This window comes from Phyllobates terribilis, unplaced genomic scaffold (assembly GCF_046119375.1).
Source record: "Phyllobates terribilis strain yellow unplaced genomic scaffold, ASM4611937v1 Scaffold_2__4_contigs__length_985480577, whole genome shotgun sequence".
Lineage (NCBI taxonomy): Eukaryota > Metazoa > Chordata > Amphibia > Anura > Dendrobatidae > Phyllobates > Phyllobates terribilis.
The window spans coordinates 861,833,241-861,849,301 of record NW_027362762.1 but is presented as its reverse complement, the minus strand read 5'-3'; the positions used below and the strand labels follow the sequence as shown (position 1 = coordinate 861,849,301).

The following is a 16,061-nucleotide window of genomic DNA, read 5'->3' as shown; positions in this document are numbered from 1 at the left end:
AAATATATACATGTACACTATGTATATATATTCAGATTTTTACAGCCATGATCTTAAAATCTGTTTAGTAGGCAAAAAGAAAAATAGTGACTAAGAGCTTTTCTCTGTTGTCAAATTTTTAAAATTGTTCATTTTCAAGTTTCTAAGCAATCTATTGTAATAAATACCAGAAAGCTGCGGCCAGCTGATATAACTAGCAGCAAGCTGATGTAACTAATGTATCATCAGAAAAATTCTACTGAAATCAATCGAGCTGTTAATGGAAAGATTTCAGCACATTAGTCTTAGAACAAAAGAGAAAACAAGGAATCAGAATAATGAAGAAAAAGCAGGTATGAAAAATATAGAAAATAGTTGTCCTATTAGAGCATATGTACTGGACCCCTGCATGGAACAATCTATTTAATGAGACAATTTAAATTTCCTTTTTGTCATGTCTGCTAATACATAGACTGCATGGATAAGATAAGATAATTGTCCGGAGAAGCACAAAAGTCTGGGAACTGTTCCTTACTGCTCACCTCGTTCCACTCAGGTTCTGTAGTGTCTCGGAAAACTCTGGTTTTAGCTTTGCTGACAAAATAGCCAAACGAGTCTACTTCTAGTGTGCAGTATAGGTCTGACGAGACAAGAAAGGAGGACGATTCAGCAAAATTTAGGCATAAGAAATAATTCACATTTCAACTATAAAGCCTACAAAACAATGCCATAGCGATATCTCATATCTATATTATATAGTATTCTCCTGGCTTCAGCTGTTTTGCAGCCATTAATTAAAGCCCAGAAAACCCCTTTAAAAAGGGCCTGTCAACTATCCTCATATGTCTGTTTTAGAAAAATGTCGGTGTTCCCTAAGAAAAAACAATTCAGGAGAATATTTTCTTTAAACCCTGGGTTGTGCTGTTCTTCTGTATTATCTATACTGGAAATTTATGAATGAATTGACAGCTTGGCGCTACCATTCCTCTTGTCAGAGGGGTGTGCTCCTACACACTCGGTGCTGATTGGACTAGGTCAGGCTTTGTAGGGACACACCCCCAGCTGGTAACATACACTTGATAATTTATGCCAACATTTTTAAGATGAATAAGAGAGAAACCGCAAAATCCAAAGTTCTAAGAAAGAATGATCCCAGAATTGTTCTATCCTGGGGAACACAACAATTATTATTATAGCGTCATTTATTCAATGGCGCTTTACATGTGAAAAACGGGGTATACTTAGCAAATACACTTAATACACAATAATCTTGAACAAAACGAGTCAGTGACTGGTACAGGAGGAGCGAGGACCCTGCCCACGAGGGCTCACAATCTACAAGGGATGGGTGAGGATACAGTAGGTGAGGGTAGAGCTGGTCGTGCAGCGTTATGGTGGAGCGATGGTTACTGCAGGTTGTATGCTTGTCGGAAGAGGTGGGTCTTCAGGTTCCTTTTGAAGGTTTCCACGGTAGGCGAGAATCTGATTTGTTGGGGTAGAGAGTTTCAGAGTAGGGGGGATGCATGGGAGATCTTGTATACGGTTGTGGGAGGAGGAGATAAGAGGGGAGTAGAGCAGGAGATCTTGTGAGTACCGGAGGTTGCGTGTAGGTAAGTACCAGGAGACTAGGTCACAGATGTATGGGTGAGACAGGTTGTGGATGGCTTTGTATGCCAAGGTTAGGGTCTTGAACTTGAGTCTCTGGGTAATGGGGAGCCAGTGAAGGGATTGATAGAGGGGAGAGGCCGGGGAGTAGCTGGAGGACAGGTCGGGCAGCAGAGTTTAGGATAAATTGAAGGGGTGCAAGAGTGTTAGAAGGGAGGCCACAAAGCAGGAGGTTGCAGTAGTCAAGGCGGGAGATGATGAGGGCATGCACTAGTGTTTTTGCAGCGTCTTTGCTGAGGAATGTGTGGATCCGGGAGATATTTCTGAGTTGGAGTCGGCAGGAAGTGGAGAGGGTTTGGATATGTGGTTTGAAAGAGAGATCAGAGTCCAGGGTTACACTGAGGCAGCGAGCTTGTGTTACTGGGGAGAGTGGGCAGTCATTAACTATGATGGATAGGTCAGATGGGGGGTTGAGTGAGGTGGGGTAAAGATGATGAATTCTGTTTTGTCCATGTTAAGTTTTAGAAATCTGGCAGAGAAGAAGGATGAAATAGCTGACGGCCATTGTGGGATTTTGGTTAGTAAGGAGGTGATATCGGGTCCAGAGAGGTAGATCTGTGTGCCATCAGCATAGAGGTGATACTGAAAGCCGTGAGACTCTATGAGCTGTCCCAGGCTAAAGGTGTAGATGGAGAAGAGTAGGGGTCCTAGAACTGAGCCTTGGGGGACACCGACAGATAGGGGGCAAGATGAGGAGGTGGTGTGTGAGTGGGAGACGTTGAATGTCCTGTCTGTTAGTTATGAAGAGATCCAGGATAGGGCCAAGTCCGTGATGCCAAGAAAAGAGAGTCTGTAGTAAGAGGGAGTGGTCCACTGTGTCGAAGGCAGATAACAGGTCTAGGAGGAGGAGGACAGAGTAGTCTTGCTTGGATTAGGCAGTTAGTAGGTCATTGGTGACTTTAGTCACGGAAGTTTCAGTGGAGCGGTGCGGTCGTAAGCCAGATTGTAAGCGGTCGAAGAGGGAGCAGGAGGACAGGAGGGAGGAAAATTCAAGATGGACGTGTTGTTCCAGTAGTTTTGAGGCATAGGGGAGAAGTGATATGGGGCGATAGCTAGACAGAGAGGATGGGTCAAGGGAGGGCTTTTTAAGGATGGGTGTGATTGAGGCATGTTTGAAACATGAGGGGAAGATGCCAGTTGTTAGTGACAGGTTGAAGAGGTGGGTTAGGGTTGAGATGAAGACTGTGGTAAGGTTAGGGATGAGGTGGGACAACAACTACTAAAACGGGAGACCGGTCCTCTAATCAGCCATACTGACCAGTCTGCTTTAAGTAAAAACGTATATTCCTCATAAAATAACATTGAGGGGGCACAATTTCTTGGAGTTCTGCATTGTACTATTCCTCCTGGAAATGTGTGAATAAACTGACAACTGGGTGTTACCACTTCCCTGGACAATAGCATGGATTCTTACAATAAATGTCCTTGTCTAATCAGTGCTGACAGTATCCACAGAGACGCAACCAGCTGACAAGGAAAATGGTAACACCCAGCAGTCAAAGTATTTTTATATTTTCAACAACAACAGTAATGGCAGCCTTCTAAGCAATTTTTTTTAATGGGGAATGCAAGTATTTACTAAGTGACAGATCTTTTACTATTAGACAAGAGAAGTGGAGTGGACTTTGTTTTTGAATAATTTCTTTTGAGATTATGAAAAATCCCACATCGTATGTAGTGAAGTTGAGATATGTGAAACGTGCCTCTGAGTGATACTGAATTACAGCTTCACATTTCTAGCTTTTTTTTAATTTTATAAATATTGTAAAAGGCCTCGTCAAACCTGATGGGCAATGCTAGTCGATGAACATAATTATCCCCCAATTAGATTGGTAAAGATAAAATCGCACTGAATACGACATGTGTTTTCAGGGAAATGTCAGGTCAGATTGCCTTTGAATATCGAGATCAAGTTGCAAGGTGAAGCCTAGGTTTATACATCAAAGCTTCCCTGCCATAAATAGCCCGGCAATTCAGGGCAACCAAACTGATGAGAATCGGGCCCCTTTTACTGAACTCCTGCATGAGATTCATCACTGGAGGACCTGATAAATATTAAGCGTGACCCTGTCACACTTGCAGGATCCTGTAAGCCTGTACATGAAAGGAGCCCGAGCTTAACATGTCAGCTCCACTTAGCTGCTTTAGATCAAAAGCTATTTTACAACATGGGAGTTCAGGGCAATGGCTCATCTATCAGGACATATCCAGGCAGATACCCCCAATGCATTGTAGGGAAAACATGCCATATTTAGACGGGCCGAGCTGCCTCTATAAAGATCACCTCTTGTTCATCGATTTAGCCCTAAAATGGCATATTAACCCCTCTGAGGATGCCTTTACACAGGCACATCAAGGGGCGGGAACGACTGCTGGTCTGCTATATAAACGTCAATCGGGGGTAGTTTAAGGGTGAAAACAGTGATGGGCACAGAACGATCACTAATATTTTAGTTCTATCTTCATATAGCATCATGTTCTCGACAGCACGTATGCGGTTTACACAGCATGATGTGCTGCCGATAACGATGATTTTTATACATGCACATGAGTTTTAAGATCATTTGTTGAATAATTCCCGATAACAGAGCTCTTATGAACGCTCAGTTGCGGATTATTGGCTCGCTTCAATGTGCAAAAAAAATTATTTTTTTCTGCACTGCTTTAAAGACGCCATAGGTAATAGTGTAGACCCATGTATAAAGCTTGATGCAGTAACATGCAGAAAACAAGGAAAGAGGCACTCACCACTGGTATAATGCCACTGGCGAGTGCCGCTTTCCTTGCTTTTATATGCTACAGTGATGAACCAAACGATCCATTGAGGTGAGCACCACATGATCTGGCGATTGGATCCAAATGTTTTTGGTTGTTCCTGTTTTCCTTAAGTTTGGGGTAGTAGCAGTGCCAACATTTTTCCTTGCTATGGGAGCTTTCATGTTGCAATTAGGCACCTGTTCAGTGGCCCCGTTGGGGCTTAAGTCCAAAACCCCCTGAAAAATAGGATTCAGACTTATGCGCTGACGAGGCCATAGACTATAATGGTGCTGACAGAGTGTAGGTGCGCTCTGCTGTGCATCATTTTCGGGCATGTATGCCTACTGGAGGCAGACACTCAGATGTAGTAGACGGAGTCTCCAGTAGGTGTATACTCCCAAAAATGATGCACAGCATAGCGCACCTACGCCCCAACGGGGCCACAGAACGGGTGCCCAAATGCAATGTGAAAGCACCCTTCTTCTATAAAGATTGATGCTTATGATAAAATTAAGAATTGCTTTCGTCTTGCAGCTCGCTTCCTCCAGGACAGACATGATGACAGCTTGCTCATTTATTTTCGAAACTTCCAACGAAAGGCAGCATATAGAGTTGCGTATGCGTGGCCATTTCTTCAACACAAGATGGGGGACCCCCGTCATTAAAATAGGTACGGACCCCAGCAGTGGGACCCACATCAATTCCATTTATGACTTATCCTGTGTATGAGAAGATCTCTCGAGATGGAGAAGAAAATGTAATTTTATTATTTTCATCAGACTCCACATCAATGTGGCTCTTCTAATATAGTTATATTAGTTAAGGCCATAGGAAAAAAAAAACAAAACAAACCTATAAACTCTTCCACATATAAAGCGGTCAAAGGGTTAAGTATGTTCCTAAAAATAAGCACAATGCATAAAAGTGAATGTAGCGAAAATAAATAATTCATTGTGCTAAGCAATACCTCCCTCTGCATCCCGTTCACAGAAAGAAGTAATTAATACAAAGCAGCTAATGACTTTGGAAGCCGCCTCCACAGCACATTGAGAGGAATGTAACCCAACTTTCTGATAATCCACGTGATCCCAGGGAAGCGGAACGCGAGGAGAAATCACACAATACTCTAGAAAGAATATTCCTCAGCAGGAGACCAGCCTTCTTCCATCAGCACATGTGAGAACTTGGATCTGCTGCTCTGCGGCTGACGGATGTGGTCGATGTAGACCATGCGGTGATACAGTATCAGGGCTGCTCCCTGGTGAAGAACAGGAGGAACTCCTGAGACAGATACAAAAGATCTAATTTTTCTTAACTTTTATATTGTTAAGGCCATGTCAAGATTGCATTTCTGCACTTAGCCAAAAATATTAGTCAGTAAAAGCTCCCGGGAAATACTTGAACATTGCCATGAGTCCCTGTTCACCAGAACATCTGGTCAGCATGCGTCCGCATACCTCATATTAGACAGTATAGGAAAGAGCGGCAGACTGCACTCTCCTATACAGGGGGTCACAGCAAAAAAACAAATTAAAAAAACAACCAACGCGTATACCGTGAAGTAAACATGCTTTGGCAGTGGGTCCCTATGGTGGGCTGATGCCGCAGAGCCCATCCTGACTGGTCACTGTTAAGCCTATACAGGCTCGGACTGGACACAGAAAAACAGGTGAATCCCAGAATGGGTAAATGCTACTGGGAAATAAGAGTGGTCCAATGAGGCTAGATCCAGTGTCCCTTCACTGGATCTAGTGTCCCCCCGTAAGAAGTTGGCGGCGAATCGCGCGTCAGGGTGAGGGGACACTGGATTGGCCTCACTTGACAGCTGTGAACATTTCCCCAACTACCCGCAGGTAATCATGGTTAGTCCTGAGGGACTTTAATTAGAAATCTCACCAGAATAGTACACATGGGATTTGGTGGATCCTGACACCAATGATTACATTAATCTGCTAGTTCACACATATGTACCATCTCTTTATGTTACTTAGGAGTTGATTTCAGCATTGGGCCTCTAGTTTAGGCACATGATGTCTGTCTATACTGCCATTATATCTTCTTTGATCTGTATCTTTGATATTTAATCACAGGGTTCGTATTATTAGGACATAGATAGGGGGTACCCTAAAAATTTGGATTCCTCATCTATGAATGTTTTTTCCTTCACTGTGGACCTTGCATATATATCTTTTCTGGCCGTCCCAGTGTCCACTATATGGTATTCTGGTTTTTTTATTTTGTTTTTAATATTATGTTTCAATAAAGAGAATTGATTTTACATCATGGATCGCTCAACTACTCACTCCCTGATACTATGAGTCTGGGTTATTTGTTGATTTTCAATATATATTTCATGCCAATTAGAAATACTGAAAAAACTTTGATTTACTATAAAACACCCATATTTTTTTTTCTTTCATTTCTTTTACACATATTAGATCAGCTTTTACACCGAACCAATACAAACAGATGAGCTCATGTCTCTGGACGGCAGGACTTACTGGCAGAGTGGTCGAAGCCTTTGGCAGAGTGAACGATCACATGCAGAAAACCGTACAGCCCAGAAGACTCATCATCTAGGAGAAACATGAAGGTGTAAATGCTCAATATACATTCAGCGAAAAAAACAGCACAAGCAAGGCTTCTCTTGCAGTAAGTTCTTTTCTATCTGGACATTTGATGCTGGATACAGGCTGCCGAGGAAAACATGCAGTCACTGGAATTTATGCTGCCGACTGTAAATATAATTTCCTATCTTGTTGCACATTTGAAAGCACCAATCCAACGTTTGTTTTTTTATTGCGGCCCTGGAGTGGTGCTACTAATCCAACTACCCAGCCGCTAGTATTATACTTACCAGCTGCTGTTCCTGGCACCTCTCCGTTCGGTCTCCAGCAGTTTGTTACCTGCAAGATCGCTCCAGTGTTTGCTGGGTGATCCAGAAGTCACAACTCAATCTAAGTCTATGAGAACCAGAACGGGGCAAGAACAAGGCTCTCAGACTTTCACTGAGAGCTTGTGACCATTACCTCTGACTTTAGATCAGTCAGCAGATGAAGGCTCGGAACAGGAGCGGCACAAGGAAGAGCTGAAGACGGCGGCTGGTAAGTGTAAGGCTATGTTCACAAAGGGCATTTTTTTTTTTTTAGCTGGCCGTTATAAAAACACAGACGTTGCAATCATTGATGCCGCTAATTAACACTAGTACGTAAAGGTTTTTTTTTCCCATGAACAAAGTACATTTTAATCAATAGATCTTAGAATAATAACTTCCACAATTGGATGTGATTAAATAAAATGTTCCTGTGCTGAGATAATCTTATAAATGTGCCCCTGCTGTGTACTGTGTAATGGCTGTGTCTGACCGTGCAGGAACCTGGTCTGATCATACCACAGCTCCTGGGCAGGGAGGGAGAAAAATAGTATACAGAAGGGACAGCATGAGATCACAGGTGATTCTTTCTGTGAGGTAAAACATTTCCCTGCCTGTTTTATCACAGGAGTGAGTGTTTCCTACATGTCTCCAGCACTCTGAGTGTTAATGCCAGGTCTCATAAATTAAGGCAGGAATGTCAGTGGCAGTCAAATCATTTATAACCATCTAGTAAATCCTCTGTCAGGTCGGTGCCGTAGCAAGGATGCTTCCACTGCTTTTTGTGACCTGTTTTGCCAATCAGTAACCACAAAAGTGATGGGCGCATGGTCTGGCTATGGCCACTGAGGTCACATGCACCTCACTTCAGGATAGTTCGCAAAAAGTGGACTGATCCCCCAAAGGGGCGAGGCACTTACCAGATGAATAGAAGTTATTTTATTGCCTAATCTGTCCTGTGGCCATTTTTAAATATCTTTGACAAATACTAAACAAGCTCTGTCTGCCCACACATCATAGCTTACATAACAAATATGACGAAATCCATAATAAGATAGATCAAACAGAATTCATTAGATCCCACTGACTGGCTTGTAAAGGTGGAATAAATACTATGAATACTTTCTAATAGTTTTACCTGAAAAGCCATGGGAAATTAAAGACGTTGTTCACTACTTTTACACTGATGCCCTATGCGTAGGATAGGGCATCAATGTATGATTGGCCGGGGTCCCGCACGCGCACCCCCGCCGATAAGGTGTCATTGGTGCCGGCGGCCGCCGCCACTGGCCAAAAGTGCTCACCTGCGGGGCTCGGCCGTCAAGTAGTAGTGGCCGCCAGGGTGTACTGCACATCCGCCTCCCATTCAATTGAATAGGAGCCGGATGTGCAGTACACCGCGCCGGCCACTACCACTTGACGGCCGAGCCCCGCAGGTGAGAATTTCTGTCCGGTGGCACCGATAACAGCTTATCGGCGCGGGTGCCGAGTGCAGGACCCCGGGCGATCACACATTGATGCCCTATCCTAAGGATAGGGCATCAATGTAAAAGTAGTGGACAACCCCTTTAAAATGCAAAATGTTTTGATATTGACATTAAGGATTGCTACTTCCAATAGGTGGCACTAGAGTTCAAGTGATGGAGTCAGTCCCATGGAGAATACACGAAACTGCAAACATGACCATCACTTCATTAACAAAAGGAACACAGACCCCCAAATGATTTTTGGACAATCCCTTTAAGAATGATTTTACACAGATATGTTTTGTATGTGTTTTTTTTTTTAAACTAAAGCCAAAAGTGGATTCAAACTGAAAGGGAAATATTTTACTTTTTGCAGGATTTTGGCTCTGACAAAAAAAAACACTACCAAGAACAGCAGTGGCTAAATACGCCATAAAATCCTCAAAGTCTGAATGTTTTACATTTTTATTCTGTTGCCGCTCGACAACCTCTTTACAAACAGAGACGAATATAGGAAACTACCTAACAATTGCTATTCAGCTTTGGACAATGTGCAAAATCTCCTAATATTTCAGTGATTACAGTCAGATAGGCAGATAATGACTATTTGTTCCCTCTCTACTGTAGGACGAAGTACCCTAGAAGAAAGGGAGGAAAACTACAAAATACAACTTGCAGTGCCACCCAGTGGTCAAAAGGTTGTACTACCGGCCGTAGTGGCTTACCATCTTTATTGCTGATTATAGGCATGTTGTGAACCGTTCTCAGCTTGAAGCAGGAACCGGTGAGCACCTGGAGCTCCAGAGAACTGAGTGCAAAGGCTTGTAGATCTAAAAGGAAATTAACAATTTAGGGTATGTCCATGTGTACAAGCTTTGAATTGCAATAATTCTGCAGCCAATCTGCGATAAAACAAGCATGTGTGCCATTCAGATTTGATGCATATTTGTCGCACATTGAAAAAGGTGAAATCTACAGGACAAATGAACATTTAAAACAAAAAAAAGTACATAATGGCATATTGATGGGACTTTTAGCTGTCTCTGAAACTAGGCCCTATCCACAGTAGTGCACATCAGGGCCCAGTTATTGGATCACGTGCAGGTCCCATTGTTGGGACCAACGTCTATACATTCATGGCACATCCGGAGGATAAACCATGAATGTATAAGATGGGAATAGACATTTAAGGTTTAGACAGACTTTGCAGTTGAAGTTCATACTATTACATGCTGCTTACAGGCAGTGGCGTAAATAGTGTCCGATGGGCCCCAAATGCAAAATTTGAACCCATCCTGGTATATATGTCCCCCCATCCTGATATATATGTCCCCCCATCCTGGGTCCATCCTTATATATATGTCCCCCATCCTGGTTTATATATCCCCCTCCAGGGCCCATCCTGGTATATATGTCCCCCTATCCTGATATATATGTCCCCCCATCCTGGGCCCATCCTTATATATATGTCCCCCATCCTGGTTTATATATCCCCCTCCAGGGCCCATCCTGGTATATATGTCCCCCCATCCTGGTATATATATATCCCCCCTCCAGGACCCATCCTGGTATATATGTCCCCCATCCTGATATATATGTCTCCCATCTTGGGCCCATCCTGGTATACAGTGGGGGAAATAAGTATTTGATCCCTTACTGTTTTTGTATTTAATCCCTTGCTGTTTTTGTAAGTTTGCCCACTGACAAAGACATGAGCAGTCTATAATTTTAAGGGTAGGTTAATTTTAGCATTGAGAGATAGAATATCCCCCCCAAAAAATCAAGAAAATCACATTGTATAAATTAAATATTTTTTTTTGCATTTTGCAGTGAGAAATAAATATTTGATCCCTCTGGCAAACAACACTTAATACTTGGTGGGAAAACCCTTGATGGCAGCACAGCAGTCAGACGTTGTTTGTAGTTGATGATGAGGGTTGCGGACATGTCAGGAGGAATTTTGGTCCACTCCTCTTTGCAGATCATCTCTAAATCATTAAGATTTTGAGGCTCTCGCTTGGCAACTCGGAGCTTCAACTCCCTCCATAAGTTTTCTATGGGATTAAGGTCTGGAGACTGGCTAGGCCACTCCATGACCTTACTGTGCTTCTTTTTGAGCCACTCCTTTGTTGCCTTGGCTGTATGTTTTGGGTCATTATCTAGCTGGAAGACCCAGCCACGACCCATCTTCAATGCTCTTACTGAGGGAAGGAGGTTGTTGGCCAAAATCTTGCAATACATGACCCCATCATCTTCTCTTCAGTACGGTGCAGTCGTCATGTCCCCTTTGCAGAAAAGCACCCCCAAGGTATAATGATGTTTCCCTCACCATGCTTCACGGTTGGGACGATGTTCTTATGGTTGTACTCATCCTTCTTCTTCATCCAAACACGGCAAGTTGAGTTAATGCCAAAGAGCTCAATTTTTGTCTCATCTGACCACAGCACCTTCTCCCAATAACTCACAGAATCATCCAGGTGTTCATTGGCAAACTTCAGATGGGCCTGCACATGTGCCTTCTTGAGCAGGGGGACCTTGCGGGCACTGCAGGATTTTAAACCTTTAAGGCGTAATGTGTTACCAATGGTTTTCTTGGTAACTGTGATTTTGCATGGTGCCCCAGATCGATGTCGATTAACAGTCATTTTGTATTTCTTCTATTTTCTTACTATTGCACTCTTCTGTAGCAGTCTGCTGACTTCAGCAACAGGCAGAACAATATGATTCTGCTCATCAGTACGATTAAGGCGGTACCAAAGAGGTCCATTTTTTTTTTAAATTATTTTAGTGATGCAAAAAAATCAGACATTTGCAAAAAAAAATTTTTGAGGTTGTGTCGCCATTTTCCGAGATTTGTAACGTTTTAATTTTTTAGTCGATTTTTTGGTATGACAGCTTATTTTTTGCGGGGCAAGACAACATTTTTATTGATACCATTTTGGGATAGATATGACATTTTCATTGCTCGTGATGTCATTTAATAGTAATAATCTCTATGTAGCGTCAACATATTCCACAGCGCTTTACAGCTCAGATAATTAAAGAAAAAATAATGACGATCCCGCTCGTAAGAGCTTACAATCTACAAAGTGAGGTAGGGGTGACACAAAGTACAGGGGCTTATTTATTGCGCCATTGCAGCGACAAAAAAATGTAATTAAGACGTTCTTGAATTTTTTTTGCTTACAGTATCGGATTAATTATTTCTATATTTTAATAGATCGGACTTTTCTGAATGCGACAATATCATGTTTTGTTTCTTTTTACATTTTTTATCATCTTTATTTTTAATGGTGGGAAAAGGGGGGTAATTTGAACATTTATTTATTTTTCATATTTTTCAAAACTATTTATTTATTTTTTTTACTTTTCACAGTACTTGTTAGTCCCCACTAGGGGACTTGAAGCTGTGGTCGTCTGATCGCTTGTGCTATATATAGCGATGCCACTTCATCTCTGTATATAGTAAAAATCACGGTCTCCTCCGACGTCTGGCCACAAGCAGGGCTTCAATGGAGCTCTGTAATGACAAGCACGGGGGTCTTCAGCAGATTGGTGACACGTGGAATAACAGGGACCTATGTCGGCACATGTTAAATGCAGCTCTCAGAGTTTCACAGTGACATTTATTAGGATAAAGATCGCGATTGGTAGAGGCAGGTCCTGGCGGTAACACACAGCTATGACCTGCTGGGTATGGGGCGGACTGACCCAGTGAGACCGATTCCAACTCGCACCATACATGTACGGCGCATGTTGTGAAGGGGTTAAAGGGAACCTGTGACCTGACTCCTACGAGCCTGGCTGCACAATTCAGATGTGCTTCAGTTTTTTGTTTTTTTTTAGAGAAAATATACTTTAAGGATCTGGGACAACCCACAAAAAGCGGGTGGACAAACAACACACAGAAATTATAATGACCTCTAAACATTGATTAGACGAGAATCCGTCAGGACTGGGCCCAGGGCGAATAGAAGTCGTGATAAAAAAGGGACAACATAAACTTGATGTATTTGTCAATAAAAGTTCAAAAACTTCTGAAATCCTTATACTTGTACTTCAGTAAAGATAGAAACAGACGGCTAATAGATCTGAAAACACTGAAGCAACAAACTGTAAAAAGCAAAATGTGTGTCAGTCTCAAAACTTTTGGCCACAACAGTACATACTACTTTCACAGGAAGACAATTAACCTATCTGTATGATTTAGGTGAAAGCCACATGAGGTGACGCTGACTCCGTCACCATGCAGCCTCAAACCGCAAGGAACTGCGGCCACATTGGTTTGTAGGGCGGTTGTAAAATAGCAGCACAATTTTGTAGATAAACAGGAGTTTTACCTGCAAAGTAATCAGTATAAAAGTTGGAAAGTCACGTCCTAATGCCGTCCCTTGTGGCCTTTCCCTTAAAAACTTTATTCAAAAATTTGGACAGCAATGAAAAATAAATGGCACAAAAAAAAAAAGACTGCATTAAAATAAATAAAAAGTTGCAAAAGAAGTAATAGTCGTCTCACCAATAAATACCAGCAATTCCCATTTTAATGCTGCACCCTTCCTCGCCATTCTGAATTCCCTCCTGCAGCCATGAGCGTCTGGATTGGCTACTACTGCGGATCAGCACGGCTGCCTGTGATTGGCTGCAGTGGTCACATGGTCCTTGGTCAATGCTTCAGGAAGTAGAGACTGTACGGGGACCACGCAGCATAAGAATGGCAGTGATGGATGAAAGGTGAGCAGTGTTTTTTCTTATTATTATTTTTAACTCATTCTTGGCCGTGTGGAAATATTTTTTACTGACTGGACATAAAGTGAGTCTTCTCTTGATAAAGCTTGTCATAAGAGAAACGCGCGTCGTGACACCCTATCACCACCGTCTCCCTTGCAGCATCTCCTGGCACGTGGGTCCTATAGTGGTAAGCGCTTCTTTCACTTTGCCCTTCTTGCATTAGACACATGCTGTGAACTTGTGGGAGCCGTTAGGCCCTGTTATATATTTATTGTTCTGCATCTATCATTTACCTGAATTCATCAGGTGATTTGTTCTCTTATAGGGCTTGTGTTATTTTTACACACTGACCCTCCGCTGTGATTTGCCGCAAACACTGGCACTTTACACATTTTGTCTAATCATTATTATGCTGTTAAAATATTTACATAGATGTAAACTTTTACAATTTTGATTTAATAAATTGGCACATTTTAAGTTATTTCCACTTATGTATTCCTTCATTTGTAAAGTGAATCATGGCAGTGATGCACAGCTGTGATATAAGGATGAAGCTGCACAGTCCATCATAACGGAAAAGTTGTCAGTGGCGTTTACCTTTCTTCTGCAGCTTCTGAATGGCCTCCCTCCACTCCGACCTCTCATAATCTGATGATAACAGGAACAGATAGCTCTGAGGAGAAGAGGAGGACAGTTTACTATGGAGAGACATGGACAGAATGAATCATTTACAACACAGCATCTGACACAGAAGTCGAGGAAACCACATTACCTGACTATAAAACCCAAAGCCCTTGGAGACGTCTGCACCAAAATTCTCTCTCTTGTATGTATATTTTTCATTGTAAGGTGTGGATGATCACACGCGGTCAAACCACACGCCTTCCCGTGGTGGCCAATGATTTCACAATTTTTTGGCAAAATTACGCAGCCTTTGGCCACCATGTACAGGCCGCATACATTCAGCCACACCAGATGGTCTTACCCGAAATAAGAGCAGCTAATTAATAAGCTATAAAGTAATCAATACATCACATTCCATAAGAAGGCATCGAGTAATCAATATATAGTGTAAAATGGATATGTAATCGCCCTCCCACAATAATTATGTGCCGATCTGTCATGTGCATTCATATCATAAAAACACATTAGTTGGAGTTATTGTATTTTTAGATTCTATCACTATAAATATTGTTTGTAAATGTAAGTAAAATGGTGTAAGGGTGAATTGCTCATCTGTATAATAATTACCAATGATTTTCTACATGCATCATTCACATTTGGGCTAATAACCAAACACTTTTGTTCCCTGCAGCCATTTTGGAGGGTTGCCTAGTATTTTTTAATACACTTTGCACTTTGTGTGTGTGTTGTAGCTCAATGGTCACTAACATGAAGGGAGTTGTGTTACTTTCCTGGTGTGATTGCATTACAAAGAATGGAATTAATGCAACTATATCTACTAAGCTTTTAATGCTTGCAAAGTGTCAGAAGGGCAGCTATTTACACTGGTCGATTACCGTGAGTGACAGTTCATAGGAGAACTCGCTCCCCAAAAATCGTGCAGTGCAAAAAAAGGCTGGCGAAACGCTGATTTATTGGGTGACTCCCAAGACTCCCGTTGCCGAGAACAATGTCAGCCTATGTGCACTAAGCAATCTATTACTGATTGTTCTGTGCGCATGAGAAGTGCGGTCGGCCTGTCAAAACAGGGTATAAACACTTACTTTTATTTTACTCACTTATAAAGCACCACTAATTGCACAGCACTTTACAAACACCATTATCACTGTCCCCATTGTGGCTCACAGTTTAGATTCCCTATCAGTATGTCTTTGGAGTGTGGAAGGAAACCCACACAAACACGGGGAGAACATACAAACTCCTTGCAGATGTTGTCCTTGGTGGGATTTGAACCCAGGACACCAGCATTGCAGATCTACAGTGCTAACCACTGAGCCACCGTGCTGCCCAGGTTAAACCCACTGATTGGCACATGATTGTTTAACACTTTCAAAGGGGGTCTGTCACCCAAAAACTGAATTTGAACCATTTAGACTTTCATATAGGGGACTTAAAACTCTCTTGTGTATAGCAGCCACTCGCTGCACATAGGCTCACATTGTGTGGCCGCTACCCACAGGAAATGGGTATGAGAACATGATACACTGACGAGCGCGTGCACATACTAATCCCACTCCTGTCAGCTTCGGCCACTGCTGTTTTGAAATCTTGTGTGCAGCAAGTCGCCACTACACACAGGAGAGGGAAGAGAACTCAGCCCTTTCAAACCCTGACACTGTGTTAGGACTCTTTCACACGTCCGGATATTTCTGGTACTGGAAAAACTAGTACCAGAAATATCCGTGTCTGTGTGTATGACACGTGTGAAATACGTGTGGCAACCGTGTGCCGCATCTGTATCACAGGTACCAGCGCCTGGGAATCAGAGGTACAGTTCCCGCTGTTCCCAAGCACTGGGAGCTGAATGCTGCCCTCATCATTGTCCCCTGCCGGAGCTGCAATCGGCACCAGCCAGCAGGGGACAATGATGAGAGTAGTATTCAGCTCCCACTCTTGTGGTGTAAAAATAA

General features: G+C 42.5%; 1 protein-coding gene across 5 annotated transcripts in view; it reads right to left on the bottom strand.

Moving 5' to 3' along the window:
- Window positions 1-16,061, bottom strand: part of ABR (ABR activator of RhoGEF and GTPase) — a 424,780-nt gene that overhangs the window by 77,450 nt on the left and 331,269 nt on the right. For all 5 annotated transcript variants that reach the window (XM_073667980.1, XM_073667981.1, XM_073667985.1 and 2 more), the window contains 4 exons: window positions 14,065-14,140; window positions 9,465-9,569; window positions 6,903-6,977; window positions 522-619 (listed from right to left, as the gene is read on the bottom strand). In XM_073667980.1, coding sequence (XP_073524081.1) covers window positions 522-619; window positions 6,903-6,977; window positions 9,465-9,569; window positions 14,065-14,140 — 354 coding nt within the window. The remainder of the gene's footprint in view (window positions 1-521; window positions 620-6,902; window positions 6,978-9,464; window positions 9,570-14,064; window positions 14,141-16,061) is intronic.